Source organism: Nanorana parkeri, unplaced genomic scaffold (genome assembly GCF_000935625.1).
Source record: "Nanorana parkeri isolate BGI_ZX_2015 unplaced genomic scaffold, ASM93562v1 scaffold48, whole genome shotgun sequence".
In the NCBI taxonomy this organism is placed as follows: Eukaryota; Metazoa; Chordata; class Amphibia; order Anura; family Dicroglossidae; genus Nanorana; species Nanorana parkeri.
Genome location: NW_017306316.1, coordinates 1,768,481 through 1,790,759, shown reverse-complemented (window position 1 = coordinate 1,790,759; position 22,279 = coordinate 1,768,481). Strand labels below are relative to the sequence as shown.

The 22,279-nt window shown below is 39.4% G+C and overlaps 1 protein-coding gene across 1 annotated transcript in view; it reads left to right on the top strand.

Annotated features, from left to right (window-relative positions):
• Window positions 1-22,279, top strand: part of COL26A1 (collagen type XXVI alpha 1 chain) — a 299,832-nt gene that overhangs the window by 269,481 nt on the left and 8,072 nt on the right. The window contains exons 5-12 of the mRNA XM_018573790.1: window positions 12,486-12,636; window positions 14,005-14,040; window positions 15,701-15,799; window positions 16,395-16,547; window positions 19,250-19,339; window positions 19,592-19,644; window positions 20,707-20,769; window positions 21,322-21,366. Of these exons, the coding sequence (XP_018429292.1) occupies window positions 12,486-12,636; window positions 14,005-14,040; window positions 15,701-15,799; window positions 16,395-16,547; window positions 19,250-19,339; window positions 19,592-19,644; window positions 20,707-20,769; window positions 21,322-21,366 (690 nt within the window). The remainder of the gene's footprint in view (window positions 1-12,485; window positions 12,637-14,004; window positions 14,041-15,700; window positions 15,800-16,394; window positions 16,548-19,249; window positions 19,340-19,591; window positions 19,645-20,706; window positions 20,770-21,321; window positions 21,367-22,279) is intronic.

Genomic DNA, 22,279 nt, shown 5'->3' with positions numbered 1-22,279 from the left:
AAATGTCAAAAAGCATGATCTGTAGGAAGAGGGTATACAGTATACTCTCCTGCCACACTGCCTGTTCCTATGACCTTTACTCACTTGCAGACCAACAGCTTCTTCAGACCTAACACACTACCGGTTGTATCGAAAACCTGGTCCTTCACTGGCACTTTTGACACTACAGGACATAGTAGAATTGTAGGCATCAACAAAAGGAAGCACAGCATGTGATGAGGGGCACACGCATGCACCCCTGGAGGTGTGCAATGTGACAATTCTTTAAGCAGCCAAAGCTTTTTAACAGAGTGAAGAGTGGACAATTTTTTTTGTAAGTCTTCCTTTTTGACATCTTAACCCAACTAAGTCGCTTTACCTAGAAAATACTGAACTTTCAGAAAAATGGCTGTGCTGCATCACAAATGGGGAGGGGGTTAGAGAAAGAGCAAAGGTCTGAGGACATGGCTGTCAGAAAGGGGAAGTCAGGCAGCAGGAAGCAAACGTAGGGGTCTATTATAGCAAAGGGCAGATACCTCTATCTGCACACTGCTCATACATTTTATGACTCATTCATGAAATGAAGGCCTGTGGTGTCCTACACAGTGTTCTCTGCATGCAGCTGTAAGGAACACTCAATGATAGGAGGAGAGGCTGGTCACATTGACACGTTGACAGGTCATGGACCATGCAGTCATCTTCCTGACACTTTTTTCTTTTTGGCCATTCATTGTAACATATAGGACTTCACTTGTTTTACATCTGCAAAAATAGGAGAGCATACAGTATAACAAATTTGTAACTATGGGGTCTATTCACGAAGCAGCCGAAGGATCTAGCCTTAGCTTCGGCTGATCCTTCGGTCTTTTACGGCAGCAGAACCTCCGGCCAATAGAAAACTATTGGGCGGAGCTAGCTGTCATTGCTAGCTCCGCCCAATGGTTTTCTATTTATTTTTTTATACTTTTTAAACTATTTTTCTGTTCTGCAGAACAGCGGCATTCGGCTATTCACGCACTGCTGTTTGGCATCTATAAGAATAGACCGAACAGCAGCGAGTAGCCTGTCGGAGGTTCGGCTTAGCCGATCCAGATGTTGGATCGGCTGAGTCGAACTTCTCCTGCACTTCGGGGCGGCCGAACATGCTAAGCATGTTCGGCCAACCCGAAGCCACGTGAAGCCACCCGATATACAGCTGAAATCAGCCTTACCAGCCTGATGTGAATAGCCGAACAGGTCGGTCTTTGACTCGGCTGCCTATGGCAGCTTAGTGCATAGACCCCTATGTTTTATAAATGTACATTTTTTTTTCATAAAGCAGTGATATGATAATGCTACAGTACATTGCTTCATAACCTAGAAATGTATAGTTAGGGGGTAAAAGAAGTGGCATGCAGTTAGCACAGGAAATGTCAGTGCCCCTTGTTTTGCCCACCCCTTCTGTTTGTAGGCTACATTCAGCAATGTGGAGCAATGTATAAATGCCTATATTACTCATTGGGGGATATTTATCAAGCACATTAGTGATAGAATTAGTGGCAAATCAGGCTGCCCTTAGTTCAGCAAAGTCTTTGTGACAGATTTGCGACCCTTGCACTTATATTTTTGGGTAGTCAAGTGCGACAATTTGCAAAGGTCTTCAACACATTTATCACTGGAGATGAGACAGATTTTCACTCAGATGCATAGTTAAGAAGTGGTTGGGTCGGGTTTTATTATGTTGCAGTGCTACTTTAGAGCAGCTGAGAAAGGAATTTGTGACTCAAACTGAATACATTTGTTGCATGATCTGTCTCACTTCTCCAGTTTAGAATCGTCTGGCTGGGTGATAGAATTGATAAATGTCCCCTATTGGGTGCTGTATTTTAGTAACAGAGTCAGACTCATACTTCCTGTGATAACAGTGTTAAAGTGCTTTTCCCACCCCAATTAGCCTGCTTTTAATTCTTCTTCTACTCTCAACTGAGGCTTGCTAGAGATCACAGACCTGTGAAGTGCTGATCCTAAGAGATAATTTTTTTGAAAATAGCAGAGCACTTCTTTAAGACAAAGTATTTAGTCTGTATTTGCTGTCATTTGAATGCTTATCACAATTCTAAAACTTTATCATTTTCATCGCTTCTGGAAATAGAAAAAAAATCTAAACTCATTATCAGTACAGCAGAGAATTGAGCAAGTTCCACTGGGAAATCACAAATTATTCTGGGAATAGATTAAATCCAGATTTAATTCCAAAAGCTCTTAGCATCTATCTTCCTATGCCTAGATTCATTTATTCACTTAAACATTCATAAGAACAGCTAAGTGGGCCCAGGAGAACTTTTTGGAGGCAAATCAAAAACTGATACATTGCTCTGATACAAAACAAATAATTTTTTATGGACACCCTTTAGGGGATAAAGCTTCTTTTTATGCTCGCAGTGAGTTTGTGCATGTGTGTGTTTGTAATACTCCAGTAGATAGTTTGAGGAACACACAATTTAACAATCTTGTTTTAAATATATTGTCTGAAGATGTGTCAGAGAAGTAAATCTGCCTTTTTTTAAGGTTATTTGCATTTAATCATTCTATTTAGGTTCCAGCTTTAAAAACTAAATCGTTCTTTCCTTTTTACTAAATCTTCTTTTCTTATTCATGTCACCACTGCCTTCTCAGAAGCTGTTCATAATAATAAAAGAGACACTGTCACTTTGCCTATTCAGCAAGCTATATTCACCAATCAGTGCTCCTCCACCACTGCTCAGAACATAGCCACCAATAGCAAGGCCTGAACACTGCCACTTGGGAGGGGCAACTATGTCATCCACCCAGCTGAGCTTTGGCACCATCCAACATCAAAGCTTACCCGGAGTGGACTCTTGCAGCAAGGAGGTGGCAAGGGAGCATGGATAGGTAAGTATAACTGGGGTGTTAATGGGCATGAGCTTTAAGGAGGCACTGTCTCTTCCCCCTAAATGGGCAGGTGACAGCTTGTCTTTAAAAATGCCATGGGCTATGACTAAAGCGTGCTGTTGAGGCTGAAATGCATCAGCATGTTTCTTACTTTTTTGCCATGATACAATGAAGAGAAGCTTTTATGAGGATCCCTGTGCCACTTATTGGGACTTGATTGACAACAAGGTTTAACAGAAGTCCCCATCAAGTACCAAAGAGGTTCTAATCATTGCCATGTAATCTGAAACAATAGATTTTAATCTCAAGAATTCAAAGTGGTGGTAAATGTAGTTGTAGGTGTAGATGTCGGTGTTCTTACTTTTTCCATATGATAAATCTGCGTTTTTGTTAATTTAGATCTTGAAAAGGAATATGCTATGTCAATTTTATTCCATATGTTCAAGTATATCACCTTTATCTATAGGCACTATTTGAATCTAGATTTAGGGGGTTATTCACAAAGCCAAAGGCAGCCGAGTGAATAACCCAGCCGAAGTGAAGTGAGCCGAACACTGTTCTGCTATTCACTTCAGGCTTGTACAGCTGTTTTCAGCCGTACATCGGCTGCACTTCGGTCAGCCGAACATGCTGGACTTCATCTCAGCCGATCCAACATCTGGATCAGCTGAGCCGAAGCTCCGGCAGCTCACTCGCTGCCGTTCGCCCCTGTTCACATAGCGGCATTTGGCTCGGCTATTCTGCTCGGTACCTCCGTGGTACCAAGCAGAATAGAAAATAGTGGGAAAAGTAGAAAAAAAAAGTTTAAAAAATATTTTAAAAATTTACATAAATATTGAATTTAAACAAATAAATAAAGATTATTTTTTTTATAAAAAAACAAAACAATTGGGCAGAGCTAGCAGTGACAGCTAGCTCCGCCAAACTGGTTCCCATTGGCCGCCACCTGCCAGAGTATTCTAGCAGGTCCCGGCCAATGAATAACAACTGGGCGGAGCCGGCCATGACATCACGGCCGGCTCCCTCCAGTTGTTATTGTTTAAGGACAGATCAGCGCCCCCAGGTTATTTGGGGACGTTGATCTGTCATTACAACTGACAGCTCCGCCCAGCTGTCATTTGCAGGGCGAAAAGGCCGACCTTCAGCAGGCCGTTTGCCCCGCTTCGGGTGTCACTTCGGCTAAGTCGAGCCGAAGCATATGCCTTTGGCTGGGCTGAGCCGCTCGGCCGCCTTTGACTGAACTGAAGGGCTCCGATGGCCGAAGAGAGCCAAAGGATCACCTGAAACTACGGCTGGATCCTTCGGCTCCTATGTGAATAACCCCCTTAATGTTTGCCTGTTTAAACAAAGTCAACAATTCCTATGGTGTGTTACTTCTTCACATGACTGTATGTGTGTCACTTTCCTGGTCATTGGGAAAATGTGTGTAGATAACAAGACTGGCTGTACAGATTTATAAACTTTTTGTCAAGTAAACATGTATTGCATATATTATAGCTGTGGATGTAACTGTTTGCCCAAGGTTTTACTTTATTAAAAGTTCTCAAATAGAAACTTTTAGAAGTTTTAGCTTCAGAACTGACACCAGAACTTGACAACTATTAGCATTATTAGCCAGAAATTTTACTTTGAATGTTTAACGGGTACAGGTCCACTTAAATTTCTGCAAGCTTAGAATTAGGTGTTAAGGGGATGCCAGATCACCAGTGTCTAAAGGATTTGGCATAACATGGCCTGTTGAACTCGGGCAATGCTTGGAGGTAGAACAAAAGACCAAAGCTGTACCCTTTCCTTTGTAAGTATTGCTGTGCTTTGTTTTCAAGTTTGGACTGGACCTTTAAACACAGCTTGTATCTTATGATTGGTACCATGCATATCTAGTTATCTGGCTCCATAAGGCAAGCATGTGCCTCATGACCCTCTGGCTTATTTTGAGAATAATATATTTGGATTGACAGAGGTTAACCGTCTTAAACCAAAAGAGGATTACATATGTAAATCAACATGGTTCCTAATCTTGTACATCTGTGCAGCCTTATTACATCGTGCTTCCAAAAACTGGAGCTCACACACCCTCACAATGAGCCACATAACAGCCAAAGTCAGCTGAATCATGCAAGTGGAAAAAGCCTACAATCTCTACAATATACTTGGTGAGTGGTGACACACCAACAAACGTAATATTTATATATGGGTGGGGGGCTAATTCTTCTATTACACATCATATTGATTTTTAACACACAAAAATTGAAGGACATCACATATCATATACAAACATCCAAATTTAGGGGGGAAAACCAGGTCATTAACATTATTATTTTTTAGCTCTTTGTTCTACAGAATGCCAATGGTAAGGATAAATAAATATTTATACTAGACATAAATCTTGTCATATTTTAAAGTACCATTCCAGTCAGTGAGATGAATTGATCAAATGAATTGCAAAGGATTGCATTCCAGTTCTCCATGCACATTCTTTTGCATTGAAAACAGCAATACTACATGTTAATTTCTCAACCATTTTAAGCAGAGTTGCACTAAAAATTAACATGAAGAGTATATAAGGGTATATAATTTTGCATCCGGACTATGGACAGCCTAAAAGGTGTTGAATTTTTTTTTTTTTTAACTTTCTACATGTATGCTTTCTATACTGCATGTTATGATTCTGGCAGGGGATATATCAACATTTATTTATTTTAAAATGGTTATTAACCTTTTTCTTTTTTTTAATAAATGTGGTGATTTACTTTTCACAAAGGTGTTTTATTTTTTACCTAAACTCCATTCTTAAGCTAGCCATACACTGCCTCAGGCAAACGTCGATCTGCTTGTGGCCCTGCTGGCACCACACCATTCAACAAAAGTCGCTTTTCAGTCAACTTTGGTTGAAGGAGTTGGGCCAAAAATTGTTCGCCGAATAATGACTTCTGCCCATTAGCTGCTGTCACTGTTCCATGGTGATACCTCCGTATATGCTGTTTAGCATGGGTGGAAAAAACAAGCATTTAGAGTGTATGGCAAGATTTAAACCATGTATGGCTTTGTATCTCCAGTGTGGTACCTCTATGAGGAACGCAGTTCTGTGCCTCTGCAAATTCCAACCTCCTGCAGAAGTTTTAAAACGACAACTACTGCAAAAAAAAAATGTATTGTGATATTTGTGATAGTGTTCCATATATCACTATTTGTTGTAATTTGGTTTGCCTTTATTTAAAAGTAATAAGGGTTGAAACAAACTGTGCTTTTGCTCCCACTTTTACTTGGTTTACTTTTTTTTGATGGTAGATTTATAGATTTATGTAATCTTTATCTCTGAGGTTGTTTTTGGATATATTTTTTGATTTCATGCAGAATACTGTGAAAAGCCCAGTTTCTACCTAAGGGGCTGGCAAGACCCTTTCATTAGCATACTTTGGGTTATACACTACTTTGCTGTTTAGCAGTTTTCCTGGCCAGGAAATGATTGTAAGTGCTTGAATGCGTTAGGTTATTTACGCCTATTTTTCAATAAAGATATTGAGGGGAATTTATCAAAACTGGAGCAGACATAATCTGGAGCAGCTGTGCATGGCAACCAATCTGCTTCTCTCTTTCATTTGCAAATCTTAACTGAACAAACTGAAGATAGAAGCTGATTGCTTGCCCTGGGCAACTGCTCCAGATTCTGTCTGCTCCAGTTTTGATAAATTCCCTTCATTGTGTTTGATTCACTAAAGAAGTAGAGCAAGTTCACTCTGCAAAGTGAATCTTAACTTATCCTAGTGAAAGTTCACTTTGTAAAAAGTGCCCAAATCAAGTGAAAAGAAAATGTAAAAATTATTTTTGCACATGATTGGAAGTCAGCACAGCTTCACCTCATTCACTAACCTGAGTGAGTTTTTAGACTGCAAAGTTACATTTTATTTATCTTAGCAAAAGAGGTAAATTTGGCTGAATTTAATTATCAAATATAGTTTTTAACTTTTTCTTGCACGTGATTGAGTATGCTTTGCATTACATTGCAAAGTGAATATGCTCTACTCCTTTAGTAAATCAACTGTAAAGTCTGTTTTTGCTATATTCCATATAGGCTGATTTCTTAAGCAGTGGTATGGTCTAACTGTAGTCATTGTAGTCTATTGTAGAGCTTTATGCTTTGCAAGTGCGCTGCCCACTTCACAAACCTTGGGACTCTGAATCAAGAGAACCCCCATTTATTTAAATTAAAAAGAGCCATGTGGATAAGGAAACCTGTCACATGACTATTAGAATTATGCAGAGAAAAACTCCATAAGACACACTAAGCTCCACACCATACCCTGCATTTTATGAAGGAACCATAAAATAGAGGCCCAATGTGGAGCAATCACTGTGATCTTCTGGGGGAAGTGGTACCTTCCGTCCATTACAAATCAGCCCCTAACACAAGGTGCACTACTTCTGTTCGATACATCGGAGAAGTTCCTGCAAACAAACAGTGTGCTATTTTAAAGAACATCGGTATGCTTGTTCAAGAAAAGCAATCCTTCTTGAAGGAAATTATTTGGTGGCCATAGCAAACCTTTGCCTATTAAAATGCAGTGGCCTTAGTTAAAGGAGAACTATGGGGTCAGGGCTTTTCCCCATAGTTCTCCTAAGGGAAACGGGAGGACACAAACTAGCGTCCGCCCATCACCCAAAGCAGCTTGCGGTATACTGAGAAGCCGCAGCCAGAACGGATCGCGACAGTGATGTCGGGATCCTCCCAGCTGCGTGAGTGACAGATGGCTCTGACTATCTAGAGGCAGAGCCAGCTTACCCACCCCCTCCGCCGCCCGTTCTGCCAGTCAGCGCTGGAGGATCGGACAGGGGAGGGAGGGAATCCCTGCAGTCACGGCTCTCTGTACAGATAGATCGAGAAGTGAGCGAGCGACGGTATATGTTCGCTCACTTCCCGATCTACTGAGCCGACCTGTGACAGTTTCATTGTCACAGGTCGGCTCAGATTATGAGGCTGAGTGAAAATCACTCGCCTCAAAATTCTCCTTTAAGTTAGGATTTTAAAAAATCGCTAACAGGTAGCGTTTGTCTGACGGCGTTGGTGTGCATGCACAGCTCAGTGCTCAGTAAGGTTCTATGGTGAAATGAAGTAACTCCAGTGCTCATGACCAGGAATTCCATCATCCCAACCTGGCCAATGAAGAAGCCGAAGACACTAAACCCGGAGGAAGACTGGATAAAGATGGCAGCCCTGGAGGGGATCACCTATAATGTAACTCGCCCATAATGTGCTAATATGCTGTGCAAACTAGCACATTACGGGAAACACATCCTGGGGACCCAGTCTTGCTATGTCTATGTTGGCGGTTTACTACTGCTTTAATACTTTCTGACCCATGGATCTGGAAAAAGTGTGAAGATCAGGAGTTCTAATTTTACTCTAACTTCATTTTCTATCAGGGTTATTTACAAAAGGGTGAAGAGTTTGTTCACTTCTCCTGCCTTCTCCAAACTCTTCATCCTTTTGTGAATAACCCTGTATTTGTTTTTCACAGGACAATGATACTTAAGGCAGAGGGTAATCAGCATTTTCAAAAGTAGGTCAGCAATGGCAACCTATTTACTTTAAGCACTGGTTAATGTATGTAAATCCTAACAAACGTCTCTTTGATTTGTTTGAATAACTTCAAACAAATCAGTCTTGTCAACTGACAACTTCCTGTGCTCTCTACCTCTGCTGTTAGTAGTTAGCATTGTTGTCAGCTCTTTCTGTGGGCTACCCCTCCTCCCCTTTTATGTTATGGAGATAAGGTGTTCTTAAGTTGTTGTTTTTTTAAACTTGTTCTATGGGCTATCCTATGGTGACACTGCTGCTCCACCATAGATATAGTACAGTAAGTGTTGTCACCCTAGGAAAGGAAGTATGTTATTAAAAGAATCACCAGGTAAAAATAAAGGGAAAAAGTCTAAAAAAACCAAAAGTAAAACCAAGGACTGGTATGCTGCAATATATTTAATAATTGTTCTTGAGCTAAATACTTTTTAAAGTACTGTCATATAAATCAGTAACAATATATCTTGATGTCAGAGATGAACAACAGACTAGTGTTTCAGTGGTATCCAAGCCATGGCATTTAAATGTTGTATAAATCTTTGACAATTCAAATGAAGAAAATATATTATCACTGAGGCCATGAGGTGTATTCACATGACTAAAAGATATACGTTATCTAACTCACTGAGCTCAGTTGCAAACAAAAGCCAAGAGGTTTCTTTAAAGCCAAAGTCAGCAACCGTAAACACATTCTGGACCTATAAATTGTAGAAGTGTCCTTCTATCTGTGCCCAAAGCATTGCAAGGAAAACAACATCATGATCTTCTTGAGTTCAACATTCCAATTGGCAAGACATATTAAAGATAATGCATGATAGTATTACTTAGCTCTAATCCTAATAAATCAAATAGAATTTCCCTTTTTGACAGGCAACCATAACCATTTTGCATAATAGAAATCTAAGATGAAAATGATTCAATGTCAGTGGTATCAAAGCTGAGCTCCTAATGCTGGGTCTGTTGTTCTCACTGTATTGAGTTACACATTACAATCTGTCACCGCATGCACCTGTTTGCAATGTGAAACGTGTTGATAGAACTTTTAATGGGATGTATCATGTTCTACTTTCATGTTACATAGTTGTTTTATCAGCATGACGGGAACAACATGGAACACTGTGTCTAAAGTAGATGTAATCCTAATCAACAGATGATCATATTAGCTTTAATACGTTAAACGTACTTTTTAATGTTTCAGATCTGAAGCTTTCATTAAAAGAAGGCCCTATCACATGGGCATTCCAATCAGGTCCACCTGTCAGTTTTTCAGGTGGACCTGATCGGAAGCCTGATGTCCGTTTCCACAGACTTGACCGTGCGGAAGTAAATGAATGTGTCTGTTTGCATCTGATACCCCATAGACCAACATGGTTCAGCTAATTGTGTTTTTTTCCTCCATTGCAAGATGAAGGAAAAAACTGAATGGACACAGATATCACAGCGGTAACATCTGCTGCATTAAGCAGGGGATCCATGCATAGATCCCCTACGGATCGGACAGGGCCGGCCTTAGGGGTGTGCGAGCAGTGCGGCTGCACAGGGCGCCATGGCAACAAGGGCACCGTGCGGCCGACACAGCTCGTCCTGGGGGCGGATTCTCTCCCCCTCACCGCTGGGCGCAGGCCATCCGATATGACAGCGCTCCCTCGTCCGCCCCCCTGCGCAGGAGGGAGCGCTGCCTGCTGTCAGGATGGCGGAGCGGTGAGGGGGAGAGATGCCGCGCCCGCAGCTGTCAGGATGGCCGAGCGGGGAGGAGATCGGAGCCGCTGTCATCCTGTCAGTTACAGGATGACAGCGGCTCTGTGCATGGCTGAGCAGGGGAACGGTAAATATCAGCGATATATAAAGCTTTCTCGCACAGGGCGCCTAAAGGCCTAAGGCCGGCCCTGGGATCGGAACTGAAGGCGCGCGTCTGAAAGGGTCCAAATATCTGGTGATCCTCCCATGAAGGTCTTTATTCAGAAACTATTAGGTAAACCAATACACCAAACTCTCATATAAGCTTTAACATGCCTTAGAAACATTTAGAAAGCTACCATTATTGCTAACAACTTCAGAAGATGCTAATTGCCTGGCTGTCACATTGACCCTCTCATTTTCAAACAGGGCTGGCTTTTCAGCCTGTATGCAGTCAACATTTGGCACCCTAAGTGACACCCTCTTAAGAGGTCACCTCTATTGCATAAAACATTTACATGTTTTCCTTGTCATAATCTGGCTTAGAAAATTGTGATACTGTTGTAACTATACTTTTATTAGATGACTATTCTGATAATGGATAATGTTTTTCCCATTGTCAGATTCATATATACAAAACAGGAGAAATAAGATCAGTGAAATGGCAGATGCCATTGTTCAGGAGCTCCTACTGTAGATGTTTGGTGGGTACATGTCACCAATACAAACCCAGATGAAAGCTTTATTAGGGGTTCTATTGCTCGGGCAGTGATGTTTCTTGCTCCAACAGAATATGGACACTATGCTTTAGGTTTGATCTCATAGCACCGCTAATTAAAGATAAGGTGTTTTATCTTCTTCATTTCTATTGTATATTAAGTTGTATTGTACAACTTAATTTATAAACAAAGAGTACCAGATTGGGAGACACATATGAAAACGTTTCAGTGTTTTTTTGGAATTCAACTTACTTAACTTACTTAAACACAATACCTGTGTTTAATATGAATGTGGCACAAGGTCAGAGGGCATGGGAAAGCTTAAAGCAACAGCTAAACCAATTACTGCAGTATGGAACAGATTTCAGACTCACTGATTAATGGCAATGATTGGGTTTTAAGTTTTAATGACTAAATCTGCTTGCAACTGCATGTATTCAGACATGACCCTTTCATTGGTATATGGTTACAACAAGTGTACATAGTGGCAGCGGAGGCTGACTGAAACTAAAATGCAGCACTGGTATATTTCATGCCAGGCCATAATTGACCAAAACGAGCTATGCCTATTTGGACATTAAAGTTTATGCACTGTAGCCACTGCTGACTTATTCAATTTTAAGTCACGTGCAGTACACAAATACTCTTAACAGTGCCAGCAATGCAGGTCTAATTCCAGATCAAATTGTTACTGTAACTTTCTACAACATGATTTAATCATTATTTTTACCCACGAGCACCTAGAGAGGACTCAGTGGTCAACAATGTTGTTTAGGTCTGTATAGTAGAATATATATTTGATATGTTATAGGGAACATCAAGAAATGTGAATTTGTCTAAACAGTGTCCTGATAATTTAACATGTTGCCTTGAATTTGACCTACACCAGTGCACGCCTTGGCTTATGAGTTTGCATAGGCACTCCTCTGCCTACAGCCTCATAGCTTTATATCTGCTGTGTCAGAGGCACTGGTGCCTCTGACTGCTAGTCTCAGAAGACTTGGAGTGGGGTTCGGTGATATCACTACTGTCCTGCTCACTGTTCTCATTGCTGGAGAGGAATCTGAACCTAAAGATCTGAGCTGCATGTATCTGCCTGCTTCTGCCTTATTTGCTGCTTTATTTGTGGATCTCTGCTTTGTGAACCTCTCCTGCTGTGTCTTGAATCTCCCTTCTCCAGTCATCAGGTCATCTGTCACTAGGGGGCAGCTTGACACGTGCAACTTAAGCCTTTCCTCTACCAAAATAGCCACCTCCACACAGACTCACAGAGAAAAACAAGGCATGGTGAAGGATCAGGTGCAGGGAGCCTACAGGCAATACTGGTGACTAGTCCTTTGCCCTCTGACCATTTTAGGTAACCGCTTCTACACTGCAATGTTGAACTGGGATCTTTTAAGCTCCTGCCATCACAAAAACTGATGTTAGCTTTGTTGGTGATACTTTTAAGTCATCACTGAAGCAAAGAGTGAATATCCTACAGTAAGTGCTGTCTTAAGAACAATACTCATTGCAGGATATAAGTCTCATATTACACAGAAAGCCTATTCAGAAGAATGACCATCCTCTGTACCAGTAAGGATTGCTTATAAAACTGTAGCCAGCCCATGTACCTGCTGATTCTTTATATTGTCCCCCTGTAGGTCATCACACTGGAATCATCCGAGAAAGTATCAGAGAATGACCTACCAATAACAAGAGGCACCGCTGTGTGGAATGAGGACTTCCTACCTGATGCCATTCCACTGCTGAGCACTGGAGCAATATTCAGAAAGTCAGTAAAATCTCCACCAGGTGAGAATAGAAGATAACAAGAAAAGACAACATATCTTTTTTATTTTGCTTGAAGTACAAATACACAGGATTTAATCATCATTTATTATGTAGAATACGTTTATTTATATATACAGAACAGCACCGCCTTAGAGATTTGTATTAGCATTGGCTAAAATAAAGCCTAGATGGGCACATAAATTAAATCTGGCCCTGACTTGTGAAAGCAGGCCACTACAAAATGGAGCTTGTATATGGCAGTATTCATATCATACTGGTGTTTTTTGGACCGCATGTGGCCCTCTCACTTCTTTTTTTGTGGCCCCCAGCCCTTTTAAAGTCTTAAAACAAATGGGGCCCAAGCTGTTTCGTGGCTAATAAAGGCTATACTTTCTTGCATATTTTTGCAGGGTAATACCTGTTGTTTTATGACCTATGTGTTGTTTATTCTAATCAGACCCTCCTTTTAGATTGTAAGCCCTCAGGGGCAGGGCCCTCCTTACCATCTTGTCTTGAATTGTATTGTGATTGTAATGTCTTCCTTATATTGTAAAGCGCAGCGCAACCTTTTTCCGAACTTAAGTAAGCATGGCCTCCAATAGACCTAAGCTGTCTATACACCAGTGGAAATTTGTTTGATAAAAATAGTTTTTGGAATGTTCGTTTGATTTTATAATAGTTAATAGGGCTGAAACGACAATCTCAATTAAAAAAATTGAAGGGGCAGGATGGAATAAATTTTCTCAAACAAACTAAATTCTAATAACTTCTAACTAAGTATTCATTCGAGAAACTTCATTTCCAAAACTACATGCTAAAATCAAATGAAATCCTCCAATCTCTGATGACATTATCAAATGTTCTTATGAGATTTTTCATATAAAAGTTTGTTTGAAAATCTACCAGCTTTTATGTAGCCCCTTGAAAATATATTCCATGGGATTCAGACCACTGTTTCATTTTAGTTTGACATACCGGCTCTACAGCATGAGACCACTGTAACCTAATCATGAAATCAAGTCTGAAATCTAAAATACAGAGCAAAGCATGTAACCCTGGCTTGATGATTTATTTGTACTGGAATTGTGACCACATTAGTACATCTTAAAACTGGTGAGCCCTCACCTTTCTTCTCATTGTCCAGTTATGAAAATTAGTATTATAAAAAAAATCACATAAATATAGTGCACCTTAGAACTTACTGCAAACTAAAACTAACAAAGTAACATTAGAACTGAGGCAAAAATGGAAGGTCTGTCAATATCTATCACATTGTATTGGTAACTATACTGGCATACTTTCTTTGCAGAATACACAAATCAATTATTCCAATAGCATTGAACTTATTGGTCTGAACTCTTTCAACTCTTTCTGAATTCAATTTAACAGGTTCCAAGGGACATAGTGAAGAAAAGAAAGCACGAGGTAAAAGCTCATGCTTTTAAATTACAAAAATGATGCACAGCATAGAAATGTTGCATTTGAAATGTTTTCTGTATTTTTTATGTCATTAAAATTGCTTGTTGTTTAAATCTGCCAAACAGCCTAAATCCTTGTAATGCTAATTGAGCACGAGTCTTCAAAGCAAGACAGAAACTTTTTGGTAGTTTTGCTTTAGATGTCTCCTTCACTTGCTAAGATTACAGGGCATCTTGTGCAGAAGTTAATGGGGGGAATTTATCAATGTTGTCACATCATTAGCATGTCTCAGACTGTTGTATCCCTTATTTCGAGTGCATATAGCGGCAGATTTATTATCTTAGTCTATGTTTCATTCCTACATGCCTTCATAAGGAGAATTGTCTCTAAACTGTCTCTATATTTTTCTGTCTCTCAACTGTCTCTAAACTGTCGCAAGCTTGCTGGGAATCTCCTGGATGACAGCTGAATAGCGTGAGGTGCTTAGCTCTCTTGAGGGTATGAGTCACCTTTGAGATAGTTTAAGAGGTGCTCAGGAGAACTTCGAGGATGTGTGTCTGTTTGGGGGTCTTTTACTGTCGCAAATGCTGCACACAAATACCGCTCAGTTGAAATATTATACGAAATGTCACAAAACATGTGCAGTGAGTTGCAAACATGAAAATGTCGCAAGCACACTTAAAAAAGAGATAAAACTCTGTGGTTAGTTAGCATGACATTTTGGTCTTTGCGATTAAAAATTTGGTCGCAACTGCGTTCGTAAATTCCCCCCAATGGCTTATAAAGTATAATGGAAAAAAAAACTTGACTTGATCCCTTAAGACTCATCTCTTCAGGGAAGCCTATCCCACCTCAACCTAACCACTGAACATTCACTTTCTCAAACAATCATCCCCGCACAGCTACCTTCTCATGGCTCCGTCGACCCTCCCTTTTAGATTGTAAGCCCTCACGGGCAGGGCCCTCCTTACCGTCTTGTCTTAAATTGTATTGTGACTGTAATGTCTTCCTTATATTGTAAAACGCTGTGCAAACTATTGGTGCTATATAAATCCTGTATAATAATAATAATAAAACTAAATTGCTATGCAATTTCTTGTCATCACAGAGCATTTTATAATCCTTGACTGTCCATTTGGCAGTTCTGCCATTTGTCTGAAAGGCTGTGAATCTAAGACTATTTGAGAGCTAACACTAGCTAACAAGCACTTGTGGGTGGCCCAACTAAATTCAGCCATGCATCAATAAAAACAGCAGCAAACAGAGTGGGATAGCAAATGGTGCCTAAGAATTTTAAGGGTTTTTTTGTGAGTGGGAGCATAAGCTTCTCAGAATAGCCTGAAGAAATATAGATTGGACTGACTTGCCCGACAAGAGTTTAGCCATGACTGTAATATACTCATGATGACTGAGCTGTTCACCATTACTACAAATCTTCAACAAGAATTATGCCTATTATCACCATCTGATATCTAACTTTAGCTTTGATTGGTATTCCTTAAAAGCACTATTATATACTGTAGTGCCTATGCATATGGAGCTTATTTATATATGAAAAGTCTAATACAGTATAACCCTTTCTTTCTCCAGAGCTGGCTCTTAAGAAAAGTAAATACCAAAAGGGATAATTTGTTATTAAATTTGGCTTCCTTTTTTATCCTAACAGGCCAACCAGGAATGCCAGGACCACCAGGGCCCATAGGTTTACCTGGATCAAAAGGAGATCATGGAGAAGTGGGTAAATCTGGACCAGCTGGTCCTCCAGGTATAAAAAATTATTGTTTTTGGCTTTACAAAACATATACTGCATTTCTGATAAAAGATTAACTGTTTGTCCCGTCTCTTCCAAATCAAATATAATAGCAACAATAGTTTAGGAGGCATAGAAAATGGCTGACATGTTATACAATATGTTATGTGAATGCCAACATCTATCTGTACAAACAATGTGCTCTACTATGCTATTTCTCCTTACCTTTGGATATCTAACGGCATAGTCAATATGAATGTTCACCTATGGAATGTATACCATTTTTGCAATGTGATCACCCATTCACATACTGCATAAATCAAGATACCTAAAATATGCACGTTTGTTCTTTTAAATTGGATAATGTACCCACTAGTTCACAAAGCAACTTGTATACTTTTTCCAAGTTTGCAACAGATGCATGTATCACTTAATAATATCATAAAATATTATGATGGTTTATTAAAAATTGTTAACATACCTAACATAAATCCAAACAGGCAAATAAAAAATATACCATTAACGATTCTATGTACTGTATATGTGCTTTTATGTGCTTATGTTGTTTATGTATGTATATATTCATAAGAATTTTCTTATAATATAACAGGACCTTTAGGACCTCCAGGTCCAAGAGGAGCTCCTGGAGTAACTGGAATTCCAGGACCACCTGGCCCGCCAGGGCCCCCTGGACCACCCACCATACCAGTCTCATTTCCAGAGGGTGTGTTATACTCTTTACAACCTAATACAGGCAAAGAAAGTAAGTATATAGGATTTTCAGCTTTTGGCAATTAATTGTCTAGGCCTTTCTCTTTGCTACTAGGGTCGAATATGCTGGTAATAGTGGAAACCAACCTGTGTGTTTCTCATCAACCAGATCGTCTATTCTGGCTATTTATTCTGAAAATGTTCTGATTACAGTAATTAAACACTAAATAATGAGTGCTAAAGGACAACCCCAAGCCCGATGCCCACCAGAATTCCAAGAGTATATCTTGTAATGAAGCTGACATTATAACGCTTTAAACCAGTTTTTTGTCCAAAACGTACTTCACTGTGTACCACCATTGCACCATATTCAGTGTTTGAGTGATATTTGTATTGTGAATAATTTCTACATGTCCCATCCAACCTGCACTGCCAAGATCCAGTTAGGGCAGTATCTTCTCCAAACTGTCACCTGGAACACATAAAGTCATAAAAATGTTTCCCCATTCTTACAGTGATAAATGCCACTGGTAGCTGACACTGATGTAACAAGGCAGCTCTCCACAGAAATCCTGGAGCTCTCAGTGTACCACCTATAATGAGAGTGATCGAGAACCACCAACTGTACACTTTTGTGAACACATGAGATTTGTAAGGATTTCTCTAGCCAAATAAAAATATATATATATATATACACAATATAATGCTTAAGTATGTCCACCTAGTCTTATACATGAAGCTTATTTGATGCCGATACGGTATGCTTATTATGTACTGAGCACATTGAGACACATTTAAGCAATAATTGCACTGGACTCACTGCTGTACTTTAAAGTGACCACTCCAAGCTCCTCCTGTGATGGACTACAATCTCACATTTAGTTTACTCATTTGTATTTAGATTGTAGTCCATCACAGGAGGGAGTTTGGAGTGGTGGCTACTTTATAACACACACAGGAACCATTGGGAACAGAAGTAGCCCCCCTTCAGAAGGAAGGGCAGTGTCAGTAGGAATTCAGAGATGATTTGAGGATCTACAGCCGAGTGATACACAAATAAGGTCCAGTATTTTTAATAGCTAAGGTGCTTGAATGCATTTTTAAGATTTAACTCCTGAGTTTAGTGTCACTTTAAACAAATTAGTACAATGCCTACACATAGCTGCAGGCTCAAACTCTACTATTAAAAATAAACAGTAGGGGGGAGTAGTGGTAATACCTAATAAAGCAAAATAACTAGAGAAATGTTTGATTTCACTTTTAAAGGTAACTAGTGTTCATTAATGCCCTGGTAAAGATAATATGTGTTTTAATTTAACTTCTACAAGTAACATCAGTGTTGAGTAAAACTGTCATGTTCAGTCACTGATTGTAATCCCAAACTATAGTTATATAAAAATATTGTTTCCAGAATGTTTGAAGAGATATACACAGAGGCATAATATTGCAAAAATATTCTTGTTAAATGTTATTTTTTTTCTTAATATAGCTTTCTTCCAAGTTACCCACTGAATTAAAATGTATTTCTTATACACTCATAGAAGGCTTGGATATGAAACGCTAGAGATGAATGTTAGTTACACAATCATGTTTTTATTGCTGGCTGTTTTATATCTGTTTGTATTGTGAATTCTAGTAGGAGGATTACATAATTTACCTGTCTTCAGTGAGGGCATGTAAGTTGTTTCCTCGTGCTTCAGGCAAAGGGCCTCATAAACAGGCAAAAGGTCAATAGAGATCCTACACGAAAGACTTTTCAAAAGTATTTAAAAACAAATTTTAAAAAAAGAAAACCACTAAATCTTTATATTACCTAATGCAACACTCATGGTTTCAATGTTTCCTATAAATAAACAAAAGAAAGAACTGACCAGTCAGAGCTTTCCTTTTGTTTAAAAAACCATTCCTTTTGTTTTCAGTCTCTCACTTGCTTCTTGGCGAATGAATAACATGCCTAGTGGGCCCCTTTTCAGTTCATTGGGGCAGGGGGTAACAACTCTTTCCTATCTCTCTTAAGAAGGTTTTGCCCATATAGGCAGGTATCAATATAGCATTGCTTACAGCTGCCATGCTACAGTGTGTGCTAAGTTAGTAACTTTTGGGATGAGTATAAATAAAAGAGACGTTAGGGTTAGGGGATCCAAAAGGAACCAAATGTCCTCTTATAAGCCAATATGAAACACAGTAGAGTCTTCAAAAACAGCAGATATGTGCTAGTATGTGAATATCTCACCAGCCATAATGCCATTGTTATTTGCCATACATGTGACACCCTCAACATACCACCTTTCAACACCTTGTAATTCAAAATCAGGACAGTTAGGCCAGAAACTTAGTCCCAGATTTGTCATTGAATTCCACTGACAACTCTTCTAACCTCTTCCTTTCAGGGACTTCAAATTAGAAACCATTGGGAGGCATGTCAGCTTAGCAGCTTGGCTTTGCATTGCTTTGTAATGCCTTGATTCCCCTGGACACTTGAAAAAATATCATTAAAATAATAATTAAATAAAAAATGTTTTAGTATAGTGAGACTTTACTATAGCAAGTAATTTAAGGCATTATTTGTATCTCTACTTGGGGCTAATACAACCACGCTAATTAGTATGAACAATATATATTTTTTATTATCATTTTATTTTTTTAATACCAAAAATATATTTACAAAAAACATGTTCCATTAGGTGCTTCAGCGTATATAGTTTTTTTGTCTCGTGTCAGATACCTAATGTCTTCTCATATGTTATATTGTAGATGGAGATTCACATATATCTACTATTACGGACACAATAATGTCTGGACTTCCAGGACCTCGTGGACCACCAGGCCCTATTGGACCACCTGGTATTGTAGCATTATACCAGTTTTGGCATGATTTACATTCAAAGAGTGTATATTACATGTGCATGTCTCATGAGCCTTCTCATTAGCCTATCACCATTTCATATTCTATGATTACAGGAACTGATATTTACTGTGTGTACAATTAATAATATTTTGTATATGTTATTTACATTATACTAAACCTTTAAAGATACATAATGCAATAAAAACTAAGATGGTTACATTCTGATAATTAGTGCTATTCTGATTTAGGAATTTCAGGACCTAGAGGACCAGCTGGGCCAATGGGTATTACAGGACCTCAGGTAAATGTATATAAATAACATTATCTAAACTCTTTAAGCATAACTCTGGGCATACAGCTAAATACAAAATTAAATAAAAACCTGAAGTGCAAAATAGAGTACTAAAAAGCAATAACAAGACCACCCCCTCTTCTTGGCAGCATGTTCAGTCAGAACTCATGTGATCAGTCATTTAAAATTCATTTAGAGATAAAATGGGAATAATTTATTTAAAGTGAAAACATTTTACCTGTTATGTACCTATTAGAACAAAGCAACAGGTTTACTTAATTGCTCCCCTCCCCAGCTGCCCATACTGAGTCACCAGGAGCAAAAAGAAATACTCAGTACTTCCAAGTATGTGGGAGCATATGACTCGCTTCTCTTGGCTGGGAGAGAATCTTCAGCTCTGTATAAACTCCAGGTTTTAGGGCTTCTTCTTTTTGCTCCTGTCCTAAGTAAACCTGTTAATTTTCCCTGAATAGGCAAAGCATAAGTTCAATGTAAAGTACATGTAAACCCTAAAAATGATCTTCACTTATTTGCTCCCTTTTTGATCTGTTAATAATACCACTGAAAAAAAGAAATACCTGTTGATCCTATCTGAAATCCAGAGATGTCCTGTGCCCTCTGCCTGTTTTATCTCAAGGATTTTCATCAGCCCTCTCAATTCTCTAAGTTACACAGAACACACCGCCTCGAAGTTATGAAGATGATTAGAGGGAGTGGTGTTTTGTAGTTCAGCAAAACAGAGCTGGGCAAGACTGGCAACATTCCTTAGAATTTTAGTGCAGCAAAGGCATTGTGTTGTCATCACACAAGATAAAATTAGGAGCTCATTTCTGCCAGGATCAAAATGTATTTTTCTTTACTTTCAGGAAAATGTGCATGTACTGCAGAGATGTACTGCATATAATATACACTTATGCCCTGACCTAAACTTTCATTTAAAAAAAAGCATATAATTCTAAAATAGTATATAATCCCCTTAAATGCAAAGTTTAGCCCCTGATATCTATGCTTATATGACTTATATCACTTATATCATACTGCATAGTAATAGTTGTAAGCTACTGTTTTTAGGGTAAGCCAGGACTTCAAGGTCAGCCTGGAGCAAAGGGCGAGAAAGGTGAACAAGGAGACAAGGTAAGAATATTTAATGACCTCCATCTATACTTACAGTAACAATGGATTCCTGGGCAGTTGGGTAAAGGTGAATAAAACCAGTAAGTGCTACCTGCCTTCCCAATTCACTAGATGCAAGTCTGCTTTACTTTTAGTTCTCTCAACAAGTATAGGTGTCCGAGTTGCCAAAGTTTGCTATCAGGATTTGTAGCCTGCAGATCGTGGACATTGTACTAATGTTCTTAAATACTATAACATCAAAACATCACCGCAAAAATTCTGCTATTAAATCCATGTGCTAGCCATTACAGAAAGGACATGGCAGGATGGGCTAGTACAAGCCAATAAGTCTGTTGTAAGTTTTTTTGTAATTAGTCTTTTTGTATATAGATAGTGCTTGGAGGCAATCAGTAATCAATTCATTAATTAATATGTGATGCTAGTAATATGAATTATTATACTTCATAGTTCGCTTTAAAAGTAGCTTTGCAGGGAATTGATATATTGTATCCGTTTCTTTTTATAACATTTTTGCTCAGTAAATATATACAAACCTTTTTTTATTTTTACCAGGGTGTACCAGGGCTACAAGGAGAGCAAGGTCCTAAAGGCAGTCCTGTAAGTATAAAATCAGTTTGTATGTCTCAAGTTCTTTATGCTTTTGATATTGACAACATTCGTAAAATTGCATAACCCAGACACTTTTTTTCACCCTTAATTAAACATTAAGAGGGTTATTTACAAAGCTAGCCGAAGGATCAGCCATAGCTCCGGCTGATCCTTCGGCTAGTTTCGGCCACATGAGCTCTTCGGTTCAGTAGAACCGAAGGGCTGCTGTACGGACTATAGCCCGTACAGCTTCCGAAGCTGGCCGAGTGGCTCAGTCAAGCCGAAGGCAAATATGCAAAGTGAAAGCCAAAGCGGGCCGAGCCTTGCAACTGACAGCTGGGTGGAGCCAGCCGTGATCTCATGGCTGGCTCCGGACGGTTCCAATGACAGTTCAATGTCAGGGGACGCTGAACTGTCATTACAATGAAAACTCGGCGGAGCCGGCCAGCTCCGTGATATCCCTGACAAAGTTGCTGAATATCAGCTGTGGAATTGCCTTATCAAGCCCGGTACAGACAATTGGAAACCATGAGGCAAGAGGTGATTGTCTAATCCTCTTCTTCACATCTGCAATTCCAGTTTTCTTAGACTGAGAAATGTGCTACACCAGTGAGAGCCAACAACGGACAATCAAAAGATGGGCTTGTGTACACAGCATTTCCTTGCTATCAGAATATGCTGTGCAGTGCAAATAAGAAGAGAATCGGAAATGCATTAGTATTTATTGAATGCATAACTGTGCAAAGAAATGTGCACTTTTAATTAAAGACATATCTTGACATGTCATATCTGTGTAGACATAGCTCTACACAGAACCTAAGTATATCTGGATGTGATGAAATTATTCGGCTCCGCCGAGTTGGCTCCACCCAGTTGTTATTCATTGGCCGGGGCCTGCTCTTGCCGGTCCCAGCCAATAAGA